The 16,310-nt window shown below is 37.8% G+C and overlaps 1 protein-coding gene across 1 annotated transcript; it reads right to left on the minus strand.

Moving 5' to 3' along the window:
- Window positions 1-1,018: 1,018 nt before the first annotated feature.
- On the minus strand, window positions 1,019-14,295 carry LOC104623892 (chromosome unknown open reading frame, human C8orf48). The gene is given in 6 exon segments (XM_010291107.1): window positions 1,019-1,117; window positions 2,230-2,382; window positions 4,676-4,968; window positions 11,660-11,782; window positions 14,047-14,187; window positions 14,190-14,295. Coding segments are annotated over 6 exon segments (915 nt in total).
- Between the last annotated feature and the right edge of the window lie 2,015 nt (window positions 14,296-16,310).

Genomic DNA, 16,310 nt, shown 5'->3' on the forward strand with positions numbered 1-16,310 from the left:
GAAGACTGATGAGAGTCAGTAACTTTACGACTCACAGAAGTCCAACAGCCCCAAGTCGCTGCAAGAGCAATGCAATGAGCTCTTGCTGCCAGCAATAATCAGAAAGGTGGGCTCCATTTATGCCTACAGATCAGCATACATCTTTTGAGGCTACAACGAAGAGGATTTCATTGTCTAACCCACTGAGATCCCCAGCAAAAAGCCATTTTATTTGAATGTATACCGAATACCACTCTTCCACCCAGATACATTCTTTGAAAGATGGTTACTTTGCCATCTTGAAAAGTCACAGAAAATTGCAACAAATCACAAAGTATTTTTAAAAAAGGGTCAAAAATATTATTTGGCACCTTATTCCAATCTTAATCTATGTTGTTTTTTCTCTTCCTAGACACCTATCCTATAAGGTTCTACGATGAATTTATTATCGTTTCTCGTCCTGTTGGCATCCTCAGTCTTGCTGATTAATTTCTGTTACAGTCTCATTATTTCAGTTCTATAAATACCCCATTTCATTTTACTCCTTTCTATAGTTACCTTGCAACCTTCTTTTTCTCCTCCACCTGGGGCTCTCACTTTCAATTTAACATGAGACAGTGGGCAAAGATTGAGCTGAAATCCAGTAATTACACCTCCCTGCCCCGAAAAATTGAATCATTTATTTTTCTTATGGATGGAAGCAGCTGTGAGCTGCTCTGAAATCCCACAAGCAATCCCACAAAACACTTATTACTTGTCAGAAAGTGTTGGCTTCCGTAATTTGAAAAATGTATATAGTTGGATTACAATATATTGCAACATTTGCATTTAGGAAGAATAAAGAGTTGAATCACAACCCATATACCAGCATGCTGGGTATATCTGGTTCCACCTGCAAGAATATTAAACCACCACCCAATTCATCACTGACAAAACAGGTTATATCCACAATAGTTGGCATTCAGTACGTGACTGCCTGCCGAAGACTCGCCCAGTTCTTGACATTATGTCCTTGAGTTATATTTACTACTTTCAGGCCTTACATTTTCTGACCTTTCAGCCTTTGCCATAAGTTCCTGGGATCCTCTGAAGGTTTGGGAAAGCTTCCGAGTGCTTCTCCTACAAGTGTAAGCACATCCTGAAATAAAAAGGAAACATGAAAATTACTTAGTCTTGTATTCCTGCCATTTCTCATGTCCTGTATCACAGGCCCACCATTGGCAGCTGCATCCAGTCCCTCAAAAGCAACTAGGTAGACAGCACTCATCAGCACCATTTTTCTGGATTTTTAAAGCATCCCGCTTAAAAACTTTGTTGAACAGTGTGGCCAGTGATCTGCCCCATAAAGCAGGTTTCTTCCCTAAGGAGGGGAAGGAAAAAGCAGGTGGCCTTTTCAAGGAAGCTGGGAGAGAAACAAGAGAAAAAAGCGAAGACTCACTTGAGACTAAAGTTCTCAAATCTTAAGTATGGCGTGAATGGGAGTCAAACAATGAGGAGACTGACATTATCAGGTAAAAAAAGAAGTCATGGTACAGTGCACAAATTCCCACCCTGCTCACAAATGCAGAAAGATAGATCTCGGGGCTTCAGAGAGTGTTACAACCCGCTTTCTATCAGACTCCCTTTCAAAAAGTGAAGAGTTCTTCCTTCAGGAAGAAGACCATCCTGACGAATAGCCATAGAAGACCCAAGGAATTCCGTAAGTTTCAGCTCACATTGTCTACCATCTACTCCAGAGGTATTTCCTAACAATAAAGCTTGATTCTTTGTGACAGCAGACACAGAGAGAGGACAGTTCTTCCAAGAAGAAACCTCAGTGTATCCGAGAGGCCTTAGCCTCCACAACATGTTGCAGTGTCCTGTGCTGAGACTCCTACACCAAAGGATGAGTAAGGAAGACTAGTATGGCCATAACTACCTACTATCACATCATTTTGTTATTTACCATTTTGTATTGGACAGCCCATCAGAAAACAAACTGTGGAGAAATAGTCAAGGTGTACTCAAAACAATTCTACAACATCCTGGGAAAAACCTTCAGCTTATATAAATCAGATCAAATTACTTGATCAGTATGTTAATCCCAAGCATTTTATTAAAGATATGGAGCCAAATTCTATTTTGACTTGCACTGCATTCAGGTCAATCTTATCTCACTGCCATAAATCAGAGGGAAATCTGTCTTACGGATTCTTTAGTTACAGTATGTATAAGATGTACCACAACTTTTTTTGAACAACATTTGCTTACTCTGGAGTAAATCTGTTCTTCCAATTTCTCTTGGATTAAAGCACTTTCCATTAGAATCTTCTTTTGTCTGAGAAAGGTAATTTTGGCTAGCTCTGCTTTCTTCTTCTGACAGTCAGGGCACACTGAAGATTCGTGCATTTGAGTTTCTGTCACCTGAAAGATGAGACTTTGATGCAATGCCTGTCCTAGTCAGATGGCCTCTCCACTAAAACCAATCAATAGACAGTATCTATATCTGTATTTTTAAAGACAAACATTTGCTTCTGTAGGCAGTTGTAAGTTATTTCATAATCTCTGTCACAGTATCAGCCTGTCTGAATGTTTTCACACTAAATATATTTGCTTTCCCCCAGGTATTACCCCTTCCAGCACAGATAACTTAGTTTCATTAAAATTATCTACATGTATCTCAGAACCATAGCACTGATCTGTCATATACTATTTCTTCTTGTAATAGGCAAAGTTTCTCTGATGCTTGAGGTTGCATGGACATTACTGACTTCTTCCACACAAACTGTAAGTCAATAAAAATGAAGTCATGTGATTACCAAGCAACATGTCGGTGACCAGCCAAAACCAACCGTGAGGATACAGTTATACTGGAAAAAAATTTGTTTTAATTAGTATAACTCATTTGACCCTGGGTGGATGCTCAGTACAAATTACAATTTTGCCAATGTAAATCTGCTACTGTTAATTATGTTTAGAGCACCACCAGTCATTAGTTACCCTTGCTTAATGAGTACCTGATGTTCCAGGAAGCCATCCTGTGCATGCCAACCAGTCTTCCATAACAGCAAATACACTAACTCCTGAAGGCTTGATTAAGTTAAATTTACATGTCTTACTCCATGTTTCAAATACTTGATCATCACAACTCAGTAATAGCAATTGTTAATCAGCAATAATTCCACCAAATATAACTGCCTGTCTGTAATGAGGAACAGCAGTGTTCCTATGCTGATGCCTTAAATACCAACCATAGACGTTATGATTATCTTTACAAATTCTAAGAGGTAAATAAACTCTGAAGCAATTAGTTCAATATGCAGCTCTGAGTCAGAATACAAACAAAATTCTACAGTTTTCTTTGTAAGATAAACAGTACTACTTATTAATTCTTATGTTAGTTTATCCACCATTAAATCTTAAGCGTATTTAATAGCATTACACAAATCCCCGTATTTGTGCATTTATGAAATATCAATAATTTTATCTGATTTAATTTACACAGATTCCATCTGGTTACATAAACATATTAAGTTGCTATAAAAGCAGTGGAATCAATCCTAGAAAGTCATGTCTCAAGCCTCTCTGTCATCTTCTTCCTTGATTTATTCTCTTCTGCATAAAAAAATGTTATTATGTGGAGGTAAAGACAGAAGCAAATAGACATAGCAGTCAAAGTTACTTTTCTTAGGAAATGTATTACCACACTGTAAGACAAATAAAGAGGCAGTAAAAATTCTACAAAATTTGGATGGTAGGTTGGTTAACATTAATAAAGAATGCAGATTGCTGAAATTTCAAAATAATTTAAACAAACAGGAAGCCTGAAATAATCACCACACCAGAACTGACTTTAAAAGTATTACTCCCTGCTAATCTGGCACAGGCTTTGCAGAGGACTATGCTATTTATCACTTTTACTATGCTATATGGCAATAAATTAAAACCAGCAAATGTGATAGAGATAAAACAAAATAAATGACTACTTGCTATTCACAGCTAATTTTTTGTTTTATCAGAAATACTTTCTCAGATGCAGACATTCTGTAATAATTTCAAACAAAGTTTAGACATTTGCCAAGGTCCAGATTTATGGGTAAAGGCATCTGTAAGCAATGGTGACCACTCAAATCCACATAATCACATATTCAAATCCATCCACAAGCACAAAGCAAGAATGCAAGTATCACTGGCCAAAACCAGTACCAGTCTTGAGACTCTTAGATGCAGAGCTGAAGGAAGGAGCTGGGTCCAATGCCTATACTCTGGTGGGAAAAAAAACACTGGGCTGGTGAAAAGCACTTTGAATTGTGTGAAGATGACACAGATGCTTCTTAATACAGGAACTGATGTAACCAAGATTCTTTTGGACACGCTTTAATTCTTACTATTACCTAATGTCTAAAAAAGCCAGGAGCAGGGGGAAGGTTTTGCATTTGGAATACTTTTAATATTGGAGTCACAATGACTCCATAATCAAATAATACACAGAATACTTCTATAAATGACAGGTGCAAACATAATCAGAAAACAGGCTTTTTTTCCTTCAGTTGATCTGGAGGTTATTGTGGACCGCCATAACCGACCAGTCCAGCCCCCCTCAATCACACAAATCATTATTTTATCACCAGACAATATTTTACAATCATTTGATCATTTACTAGCAACAGTTCTGCAGTAGTGTCTAACCAATTTTTTTTTTTCTTCCTCGCAGTACCTGTTTAGCAGTCTCTCTGATATTTTTCAGGCGGATTCTGTTCATTAGCCGATCAGGAACAATGCAGTTCAAGTCACTTGTCTCCAGTTTCTCTGCTGCAAATCCATGCTGCAGCTTTCTTGACTTGCCACCATTTGCCTGCTTAGAGATCAGCTGCTGACACATCTTGCTTATCTTAATGGTGCAAAAAGAGCGGAGAGCATCCAGTTCTCCATCGAATAATTCAGTAATTTCTGTCAGGCATAAATCAACAGAACAAAAGTGTCAATTACAGTATCGGGGAAAGAGAATTACTGGTCTTCTATCTGTGCGACCTCATATTATCTATTTAATAAAAATCCAAACCCAATGTCAAGCCTAGAGGCAATGACTGTAATAACAGCAGTGAAGAATTTAAATAAAAATCCGGATGATAACTGTAGGAACATGCACACTAAATGCCCCTATGAATAGTTTCCAAAGAGGGGAGAGGATAAGAACCCTAAAGAATTAAGACTACTTAATGATACAGCACAAATATATCGGTAAAGCAAGTACTCAAATATGAGGACATTAAATAAACTGAGTTTCAATGACTGCCTAATACAGATTTAGCTTCTTTCTACCTGAAACCACAAATTACTAAAACAAAATGAATTAACATTTAACAAGAGCTACTCATCTAGTAACTCTAAGGAGCAATTCATAAGACACTGAAAAAGTAGGGGCAGTGTCTATTGAAGTAACTCTGGAAAACACCTCAAATATATTTATATTCTACAGCCTGTAGTTAGGCTTTTTTTTTTTTTTTTTTTTTTTTAGGAAATGCAATTATATTAGAAAACATTTTCCCCCAAAGCTTCAATGATCATTTCCTAAATTCTTTATATGACCTTGTTTAAACATTATCTTTCACTCTTTCATCTTCTCTTATCCTTCCCAGTGGCATGTAATAATAAACAAAAAACTGAGAGATTATACTTCAGATGGGCAGGTAAGGATGGATTTACAACTTCATTCAATGCTTAGTGGGAGATTTTCCACAAGCTTAAACACTGCTAATCAATATAGACTAGCTAACATGAGTAATTGTGTTACAATTTCAGTATTTCATGAGCATCAGCATATAATGATGCTGTGTAGTACTACATGGCCTTAAGAGATACCACTGTTTTCAACTATTTAAACAGGGGAGAGTACTATTACACAGATTTTGCTTTTATGCAACTACTGAAGCCCAACTAAGCATACTAATGTGTATAATTAAAGGAAAAATGAGGAGAAGACAAAACATTACAGTAAGCATTACCAGAAGTCTTGTGAATACCTTTGCTAATGCCAACACAGCATTCCCTCCTCAAGACTCCACTCTGACAGCAGAAAAAAAGTCAGACAACTAATAATGACTACACAGGTAAGGTATGGTCAGTTTGTTTTAACTCACAGTATTCAGAAACAAATTATACTGCCCATTTAGCTGGAAAGTATGATTATACCATTTAATCAATCCCTCCATATCGTCCGTTTCACTCATTTCCAATAATTAAATCCAGTTTTACTTTTTCTAGACAAGCACTGCATATTTCACTGCATATTTCAGGGTGCTTGTCTGACAGCTATTGCATTGGCGTTCCAGACCTGTGGGGTACCTTGGCATAACCACAACACGAATTCTTAAAACACTGAACAATATGAATGTAAAACTTTGCTTAAATGTGTGGCGATGAATTTAGTCTCACGTACACAAGACAGAGCTCTGAAATTTTGCAAGGAAACTGAGTATCTCTTTAGAAATGCAGTCGATCCATATAAAGAATAAGTGGATCTACAGTTAAGACTAAGGAAAGCAGGAATCAGTGAGCTTTGCGTTATGGACAACAAGGAAAAGATAAGATTTAAGTGCAACTACCATTATTCAGAATCAGTCATCATAAAGCAATTTATTCCTCCTTAGAAGACGATGTTTCAAACTGACTAAAGACAAAGACATAGTGATACTTTATAGACAGATGAATAAGAATTAACAATACTTTAAAATGCAATTTAACAAAAAATTTTTCTTGCGTAGGGTCATAAACATTTGAGTGGAAATCACTATTTCAGTCATCAGGTCATTTTCCTTACATTTGCATTGTAGAATCCCTGTAAAACAGTGTAAATCATGTGCCACTACTGGGTTTAATCATGCTAACAAAATAGTGACATATTCATTTATGCTGCACATAGAACAAATAAAAAGATGTAAAAGTTACTATTGTGGGGAAAATGACCCCTACAACAAAGCATTTACATACACTAAGTTGAGTACTCAGATACATAGCTAAAACACATGGGGTCTGCTGAACGTTTTGTGACAATTTAATACCAGTCTAATTAATTCACTTAAGTTTCTCCTGACATATAGAAGCTCATTTTAACTAAGAATTGGTTTCTACTAGTGCATGAATCTTGTGCTGCCTTACACCCATCCATTTGCTGATTTGCACCTACAGACATTAGAAGAAACACTAGCAAGGAAAACACCAATTTTTTAAACCTGACTGTACAACCAATTTTTAAAAGTTACTTGTGTAATATTAATTCATGTTTAACAGTAAATAAGCTCAGAAAGAATAAAAATTATAGTCCTTGACCCTTGATAATTTTACTGAAACAAGAACAAAAAATGATGAGAAAAAAAATCAGCACACAGATTCTAAAAAGTTAGTCTTTTAACCGCACAATGATTACTTATACTTTCAGATTTTCTAGGTATATGACATTCACCTGTCCTTCACGCTGAAAGAAGAGAGATGCATACAAAAGGATCTACGCACTTGCTTTGGTGGTTGGTTTTATTTCTTGTGTCTTTCCTGTATTCCCTCCTTTCCATCTTTGAGCTAGACATGCTCGAATGCTCAATCCCCATTTGTGGTGGCAGAATTAAATGTCACTCCATGTCTGCCTACTGAGAATCCCTGCCACTGCCAATTACTGTTCCAGATGTACATTTTGCTGATGCTTGGCTGCCCCAAATCCTACATTCCCACATCCTCTTCGTTTGATAGGAGCAAGGCAGGAAGAGGTGACAAGAAGAGCAGAACCAGACACCAGAACAGGCATGAAGTCAGAGCCATGTATCATACGGCAGTAAACGTCACAACAGAATATTTAGAAAGTAAAGCATAATAAACTGGACCAAGAAGCTGTTCTGATCAGCACTCAGTGATCAGCTGCTCTGATCAGCACTCAGTGTGTACCAGCAGAGATAAGCTAATCTCCATGTCTACATTCTAAAACCTGCTCTGCGGTTTATGACTAAGTGACCTACACAGATTTTGCTTTCTGTATGCAATTACACCTTTAAGTATGACATTTTAAGTCTGTATGAGTGGAAGGAGAAAAATAAAGAAAGTCATCACCGAGTTTCCTTCTCCCTTGATGTCTAAACTTCAGTAGGAAATTAAGCAGGCATTTTGTTGTTACTATGCCCTACTAATACTCTATTTTAAGAAGAAAAAAATGTAAAACAGTTGAAGGAGAGATAATTGTGAAAGGCAGTAACTGACAACTACTCTTCAGAAAGATTTTAACTCCGCATGTCAAGATAACATTTTCATAATGATCTAAACTGTGTTTATACAATTGAATGCAGCAGTTCAAATTAACATGGTGATGGCCTGATCCGCATAGTGTTTGAAAGATTTGTGCAGATAACACAAAACTGATGCACAGAGTCTGAAATATCAGGCTATTTATTACAGATATGAATTTAAAGCAAGTAAAGTTCCTCCTGCATGGTGAAGGATACCCTCAATTTCCACATTAGTGAGATGAGACAACAGGAAGAACCTCGCAGAATCCATGTCTTTCGAAAGAAACTCATTTCTTCCCAGTTCCGTAAAGGCATTAATGGACTCTATGAACTTTCTTTACAAACAGGGGTTTCCATTTAGATGTTGCTGGATGGAATTTCTCCATCTAGCCTACATTAATGCTATTTTACTACAGAATCAGAAGAGAAGTCTGGAATCTCAGGGCCTAACTAGGTCTGCAGGAATCCTACAACCTGTGCATGTTATCAAACAGAAGCTTTGGTGCTGAAAAGCTCAGGAATAGGGAAGAGAGACAGTATAGATTATTGGACACCTGCTCCCTTCTCCAAACAGAGCAGTAGGATGTTTTCTTATAAATAGACTAGTACTACTTTCAATAACTGCTTTTAATCAACTACTACTACTATTTGTTAAGTCAGTACTTAAATGCTTGGACATATGAAAATTTGTTCACAAAGTGAATATAAACTAGATCTACTCAGAAATACTCTGGAAAAGCTGGGGAAAAAAAAAAATCTTACCACCACCTTAACAGCATGAACCACAGGTATTTATCTGCCTGTATCTACACTGGCCTTTTTTACATTTAGATTTCCCATCATTGACATCACTACCATAACAACAATAACGGTTACATTGGTAATATTGACTGAACTGTATTTCAGCCACAAAACTGCCTGATGCTGCTCAAACATTCCTATGCCTCTAAATATCATACATTAACAACTACAGCGCTCTCACTTTTGCCAGAAACACTGCAGTGGTAACACTACAGAAAAAGAAATGAGCAAAAAGTATAGACATGTTACAAACAAAGGTGACAGCAAACTTCTGAACACCATGCAAGTCAGAGCATTAAAAAGCCCCACCTGAACTTTCAGATACATCTAAGTTGAAGAACTGTGGTTTCATGTAGTAAATTTTAAAGATTACTAATGGTCTTTGCAATAATCTACATGAAATTGGGGCTTATAGTCACTTTGTGATGCATTTGTCTAATAACAGCTAGTTGCTGCAACATTAGGGTAGAGGGCCAGAGAAGGAGACAGAAAAGATAACCAAGGCAAAAATTTCTCACTTCTTTGGAGGACAGCATCTAGGTTTTTCTTCCTTCATCCCACAAAGAAAACTATGAAAAATAGGAATCACATTCCAGAGCATTCCTATATACAAACCAGGATTTCCCACACACACACATTTAACCCTATCAGAAGAAAGATAATAAAAAGAATTTTTGTTTTATTACCTGAAGACAAATTCAAAAGTACCAGTCCTGCTCAGTGCATACATTATTCATTTTGCTGAATTTAGTGAAGGGACTAACTGTGCACCAGTCTAGTTTTAGGTGACCTCATCTCCTATAGCATTTTTTTCTAAAAAATCTCCAGGTTGATAAAATAAGTGAGAGGCTTGGGGCCTAATGAGTAATGAATTATTAAGTAAAAGAGAAAGAGGCATTTATCGATTTCAGTATTCAAAAGCTGCTGTGCTTATTTTGCGTATATGTTAATATTCTGCAATAAAAAAAATGTAGTACATGGCTAAGTATGATCGGTGCTGATGAATTTGGGGATAACTTGTCAATCGCATGACAGTGTACTATGTTCACAGGAAAAAAGCATAAGCATGAACTTTATTTTGTGCTCTTCATATTGATAGTGGTTGGAAGCACTCTAACAATGGACCTGAAAAGTGCTTAGCTGCTAAGATGACAAGCGATAGAACATGCAGACAGAAGACAATGCATCACTTCAGACATCAGCACAAGCTCATGAAACACAACTTGCTCCTCAAGACTGAGTGACCACTCTGACTCTCCTGCCCATCAAAGTCCATCAAACAAAGGCAGAATATTCCTTTGTGCAGAACTAGAAAAATCTGAGATTGATTAAAAGGATAAAATCTTCCCAAGTATAACTTTCAAGGGAAAGCTCTGTAGAGATGAAAAACTTCCTCAACCTTCTACTGCTGTTTAACGTTCATTCAATGAATCTAAACTCATCAGATTCTTTTCAATTTCTCCAAGCTAAATGGTCACAAGATTCTGATGTATTTTAGGAAGACCATCTCAGAGGAGCTCACCAGAAGAAGCCTCTCTACTACAGATGAGATGATCTACACTGTCTTCTCACTTGACTACATGGCAGTCTCGGAAAACCAGTAACCGAAAGAGAAATGCTGAAGATGAGTCAGGAACTCATAACATTGACTCACCACAGTTGTGAATGAGCTATACAATTAAGAATAGCCTAAAAGGGATCTTAGGTCATGTTTTCCTATGATATATATGGATGGCTTGAGGATGCTTGTATGCAAATGCAATGCCATGAAGTACCTACGCGGAGGATCTTCCTGGTTAATCAGTCTTACAGGTGACTTCCGAGCTTGTTCATTTTTCATGTACATACTGAATGAGGAAGATTCCCCTTCTGCTTCAATCATTTTTTGCTCAACTACGGCTTTCTTGCTCTTTTTTTAATTAAAAATAGTATCTCTGACCCATTTTTTAGAAAGACTTAAGCAGGACATGCATCCCACCATCTGCTCTCACAGTTGCTTGCATAAGCAGTACATGCAAACAGCACCCTTCCTTCCTCCCTTCCCCTTTCCTCCTCCATACACTGTATCATTGTGTTGGTTAAAGCTGCTCCATTGTTCTTGCCAAAATTGGTGCCCTGCTGCCTCCCTGAGCTTGGGAAAGGAACCAAAACATGGCAAACAAGTAATCTGGTAATTAACACAACTGACTAGCAGGGGGAAAAACATTTCACACAATAAATTCTGAGGTCATATTTACTTTGGAGGGGAAAAAAAACAACACACTGCTAGTACCTGTGCAGTTGGAGAGAAAAGGAGAAAAACTAAAGTTGAGTAAAATTTTGAGCATTACAGTTAAATTTAAAATGTGGATACATTTGTTTAATGTATTCATCCAGATCTTGTGATAACGCATCACTAGGATATTGTAATTATGTCAGGAGCATTGAAGCCATGTGTGTTATGGGAGGCAAACTGCTTTCCAAGAAAGCATAAGAGAAACCTTGTACTTAATTACCTGGCTATTTAAGCCAGGCTAATTACCTGGCTTAACTTTAATAGCTTGCATATAAAACTTAAGTCTAGTTAAAAGTTTACATCCCCTTTCAAAAGAAGCAAGAATTATAAGTTCTACTAAAGTTACTGAACTCACCAGCATGAGTTTTGATGACAGATTTGTCTTGCTTAATGCCAGCTTCTTCATTTTTTCGATCAATCCGTTTTCCCATGACATCTTGTCCTATAGCTGCAGAATCTGCTACTTCACACTGCTCATCTGCAATGAGAAAAGGTAGCTTTGAACACACACTGTAAAGAAAGCAGGACTGCAGAAAAACAAAGTGGGAGGCAAATAATCCTCCATTTGAATGTGATAGTTTTCCCTGTTGAGGGAAAAGAACCCCCAAGCCATAGGACTATACAGACCATATCAGTGATTTCAGGGTGAAATGCTGAGCAAGCTTCTGTCCCACAAAGTATCTCATACTGAACATTTCTGATCACCGCATTGAACAACAATATAGGATACACTGAGAAAAACTGAGACCACTGCTTAGAGTTTGTTGACACATTCCATTTTATCTGCAAAGCTAACTTAACCTCAATCTACCTCCTCCCTCATTCAGCCCCATCGCTTATTTTCAGCCCTGAACAGGCTTTTCATTTGTAGCAGTACAAGCACTCCTGGGGGGTCAGGTGAACCGTCTCACAGTATTGACCCAAGTGAAAATAACGTGGGGCAGGGGAAATAACAAAATCTGTATCAGTTCCCTGTTCTCCAGCTTGTTCCAGCACAACTCCAGTTCTGCAGAAACTGAGGAAACAACAAAGATGTGAAAGCAAATAGCTGGGAGAAGACAAAGGACTTAATAGGTCCGACAAGTCACTGCCACTGGCAGCAAGATGCATACAGCGTGGTCCCAGTTCAAAACACTGAGCACACTCAGGAAGCACCTGACTTCTCTACTCTGTTTTCAGGGTACTAATAGCAAATTCAGTGGGTTTACACAAGGAAATAATGTGTCCCTACAGGGACACCAGCATGACAGGTTTTCTGTAGTTCTTTATATACGCTGTTCTCTGTAAGATATATACTGCAGAAAGCAATCCATTTCCCAAAATATTTTTCTATGAATTATTCCCTAGTTTCTCATTTAACTGGTAGTATTCAGAAGACTCCGTAATTTTATGAAACATTAACTTTGTAAAGATAGGAAGTGGTAACACTTATTAAAAAGCCTCTACGCAGACAGCAAGGACTGCTCCTAGCATGTACTCCTTGATGCCAGAAATAAGGATTTCAATGGCTAGACATGGAATAATTTTTAAAAAATTGCTATATCTCCACAAAAAAAAAAGTTTATTAAAACCTATCATTTGTAAAAAACAAAAAATTTTAAGCAAAACTGTTAAATTTATTAGACACTGTTCAATTATATAAATGGAGCATGAATAAGACATCAAGACAATGGTCATCTCTTCATGCATATTTTTGAAGCACTGGTATCTAACGCTGTATTCTGTGCTATGATAAACAAGGTTGACATTCATGTGTATATACCTGACAACAAATTTTTCCCTGCATTGTTGGCATTTCATGCCTAAACAGTATTTTAAAAGGATCCCTAATAATAACGGTGCTGGTTATTAGTGCAGAGGGGGAAAAAAAAAAACACCACACACAACAACCACCCCCAGTAAAATGTTGGCTGGATGAGGGACAGAAGGAACATCTGGACTTGCCTACAGTAAGAAAAGAAACAGCTTGCGAGTTTTAACATACAGACAAGGTTAATTATATATTGGTATATGCCAGCTGATCAAGTTGAACTGAGTAGAACCAGTTTACAAGAGTAACAGCTAATGGACATTAAAATATATTTTAAGTCTATGCTACCTTAAAAAAACATATTAAAAGTGTTGTAGCTAATCTTTAAAGCTATAATGTTTCTATATGCTGACAAGCTCCCAAACTAAAAGGAGATTTAAAAAAATCTTAATCTCTTCAAGTACTCACAATACTTACCAAACTTGGAGAAAAGAAGAATGCAGAAGAAAGACAGAGAACCCCACAGAGACAGAAGAAAAACTAACAAGACATTAAGGCAGTTAGCTTATGGTCTGCTGCCTGCTTCTTTATCACTCATCTGATGCAGCTTTAAGGTACTAACTCGCCCTCTTAAGTATTTCACACCCTGGAACCCTTCCTGTGCCCTTGGAAAGATTATTTTACAACCCAGTTACTTTTCATACATGGGAACTCTGTCAAGATATCTTAAAGAATTTTTTTTAACATGTTGACAGAATCTCAGCATCACTAGGAAGGGTTTCTACGGCCAAATCATACCTTTCTGCATTTAGCTGTCAGCAAATCCTGAGAGCGCAAAACACAGACCTAGTCAGCATGCTGAGGTTCTGTTGCCTTGCATAGCAAGAACACCATGCACAATTTTTACATTTTTATTTTTGCTGATTCAAGCCCCCAGTGCACTGACTTAAAGCTGTGCAAGACAGGTCTCAAGCATGGTAAGCTCTGCATACCTGCATGGTTTTGGCCTGCCAACCATGACATGCTTTCCAACATATCTGACACAGCAGACCACACTAAATCCTCTGTGAAACAATACAATTCAGATGGTTCGCTCTCTTGCTGCCAGCAGGCTGCTTCCTCTTCACTGAAGGCTCAAAGGTGTCTTCTGAATAGTCCAAACCAGGGCTACTGTAACTCTGGCTCAGTTCCGTCTGCCACTTTTCGTCATTACCAGAGCTATCTGCTGAGGTAGTCACCATGGTGCAGCATTGCAAATAAAAACAAAAGCATGCAACAGGTTTAATTATACAGGAAGAACGACTGAATTACTTATAGCAATGGGGGATATATGGAGGAATATTATAGCTCAGCTCACACCCAATTTAGCTATCACAATGGGCGGATGAAATAACTATTTGATCAGTGCACTGGATCAAGGCAACACCCTTCAAAGCACTACTGCTGACTGAAGTAGTGCATCATTAAGATTCCCTGGCCAAGCACACAGTAACAATTATCACTAAACATTAGCAGTGAATTCTGAGCATCTTTTCAATTTTGTAGTGAAATACAGTTAACACCTGGATAAAATCATTCATGAAAACAAACAAAACAAAATTTTAAATGGTATTTTTTTGCCTTCAGATTATTAAGCCTCTCACCACTCAGAAATGCATTTCTGTTGTGATCCAAGATCACAACAAATCTGTTGTTCTTAGATTTTGTCTAGAAAATTAAAAAGAAAACATAACAAGCATGAGCCAGCTGATGCTCTCAAATGAGGAGTCATGCTCCCAATGTGAAAAAGAGAAATAAAGTTCTCCAGATTTCAGCTCCAGGAAAAAAAACAGACCTCAGATAGTTTACCTGTCACATAATAGATTTATTTTAAAGCTTACTTATTCTACCCTTTTTTATTAGGATGATGCAATACCCCTTCTTCCTTTGAATTTAAGGACCTAAATAACTTTGTCCTCAATAGTTTTGCTCAAATTTCTTCCCTACTCTCATAAAGTAAGGAGAGTAAATATATGGGCAACATCCCTCTGGAAAGATGCTTGCAGCTGTCACAGCCCTGGCTCCTTCATCAGAAGGATGGGAACCTCAACATGATAACTGGAGGTAGACAAAGGCAAAGAATTGTTCTGATCTAAACTTTAAATATTAATAATCATTAAGTAATTCTTTTGTTCATTACAGAACCACCGATTCAGGTTGGAGATTGGTTTTTAAGATCAGGTCTGGAGAAAAACAATAGGAAATGCAAATAGAGAGTCAAATTTAGTTCTCCAGCCCACAGCTGACCTAAGAAGTTGCAGCTGCACATGCAGCACATGGATGGTTAGAGTAAGAAAACGATTTCAGCAAGTAACATGACTGGCTGAACTACAGATGCTTCATAATCACAGATACAACTGATATTAACTAATTCTCCCAGTGAAAATTGGTGTTTATTAGAATAGCAACAGATAAATAACTTAAAAGCTGTAAGTATACTTATAAATAGCAAATAAAACATGTTTACAGACAACTTTAGTTGTATCTGCTATCATACAGCTTTTATTCCTCACAAGGCTGAGCCAATATCTAGCTTAACAGATTGGCAGAAAGTGAGCTTAGTGTTTCAGTAAGGGTTCCGAAAAAGAGAAGCCACTGAACTGTTTGAATTGCTTTTCTAAGAATCATTTTGTCTCATAGATCCAGTAATGGAGGTTGCTGGGATGGGATGTCACTGAAAATGGGAAGCACGTTAGAAGAAAACCTGAGGGAATGAAGCTTTGTCCTCTCATTAGGCAAAACTGGATTGCAACACACCACACTCACGAAAAACCTACACTCCCACGAAGTAACAGACAAGTAAGAAACTCTTCTCCATGCACTTTCTAGTTAAAGCCCAAAGAAAACAGAGGCGGGGTATTACTTTGTGCTTTGTTTGGGGTTTTTTTTTGATTTCACAATCCTGCATTTCCAGGCTGAAAGCATGTTTTTCAAAACTATTTCACAAAGACTTTTAACTGACCAATTCCCTTTTAGAAAATCCCAAGATGAACCAGATGCTTAGCCGATCTTTTAATACCCTGCCAGCACCGTCATCAGGCCTTCAGATTCCTTCCTGAAACCTCAGAAGCTCGATCGCAAGGGCGAGGCCCCCAGCACAACCCCTTGCCAGCTGTGACTCGGAGTCCAGCTCGCAGGACCGGTAACTTGTCACACAAAGGGGCCCCGGATCCGTGTCGGGCCTGCTCCGGCTCCCTGCTCCCCCCGAAGCCCCACC

Source organism: Phaethon lepturus, unplaced genomic scaffold (assembly GCF_000687285.1).
Source record: "Phaethon lepturus isolate BGI_N335 unplaced genomic scaffold, ASM68728v1 scaffold50197, whole genome shotgun sequence".
Taxonomy (NCBI): domain Eukaryota; kingdom Metazoa; phylum Chordata; class Aves; order Phaethontiformes; family Phaethontidae; genus Phaethon; species Phaethon lepturus.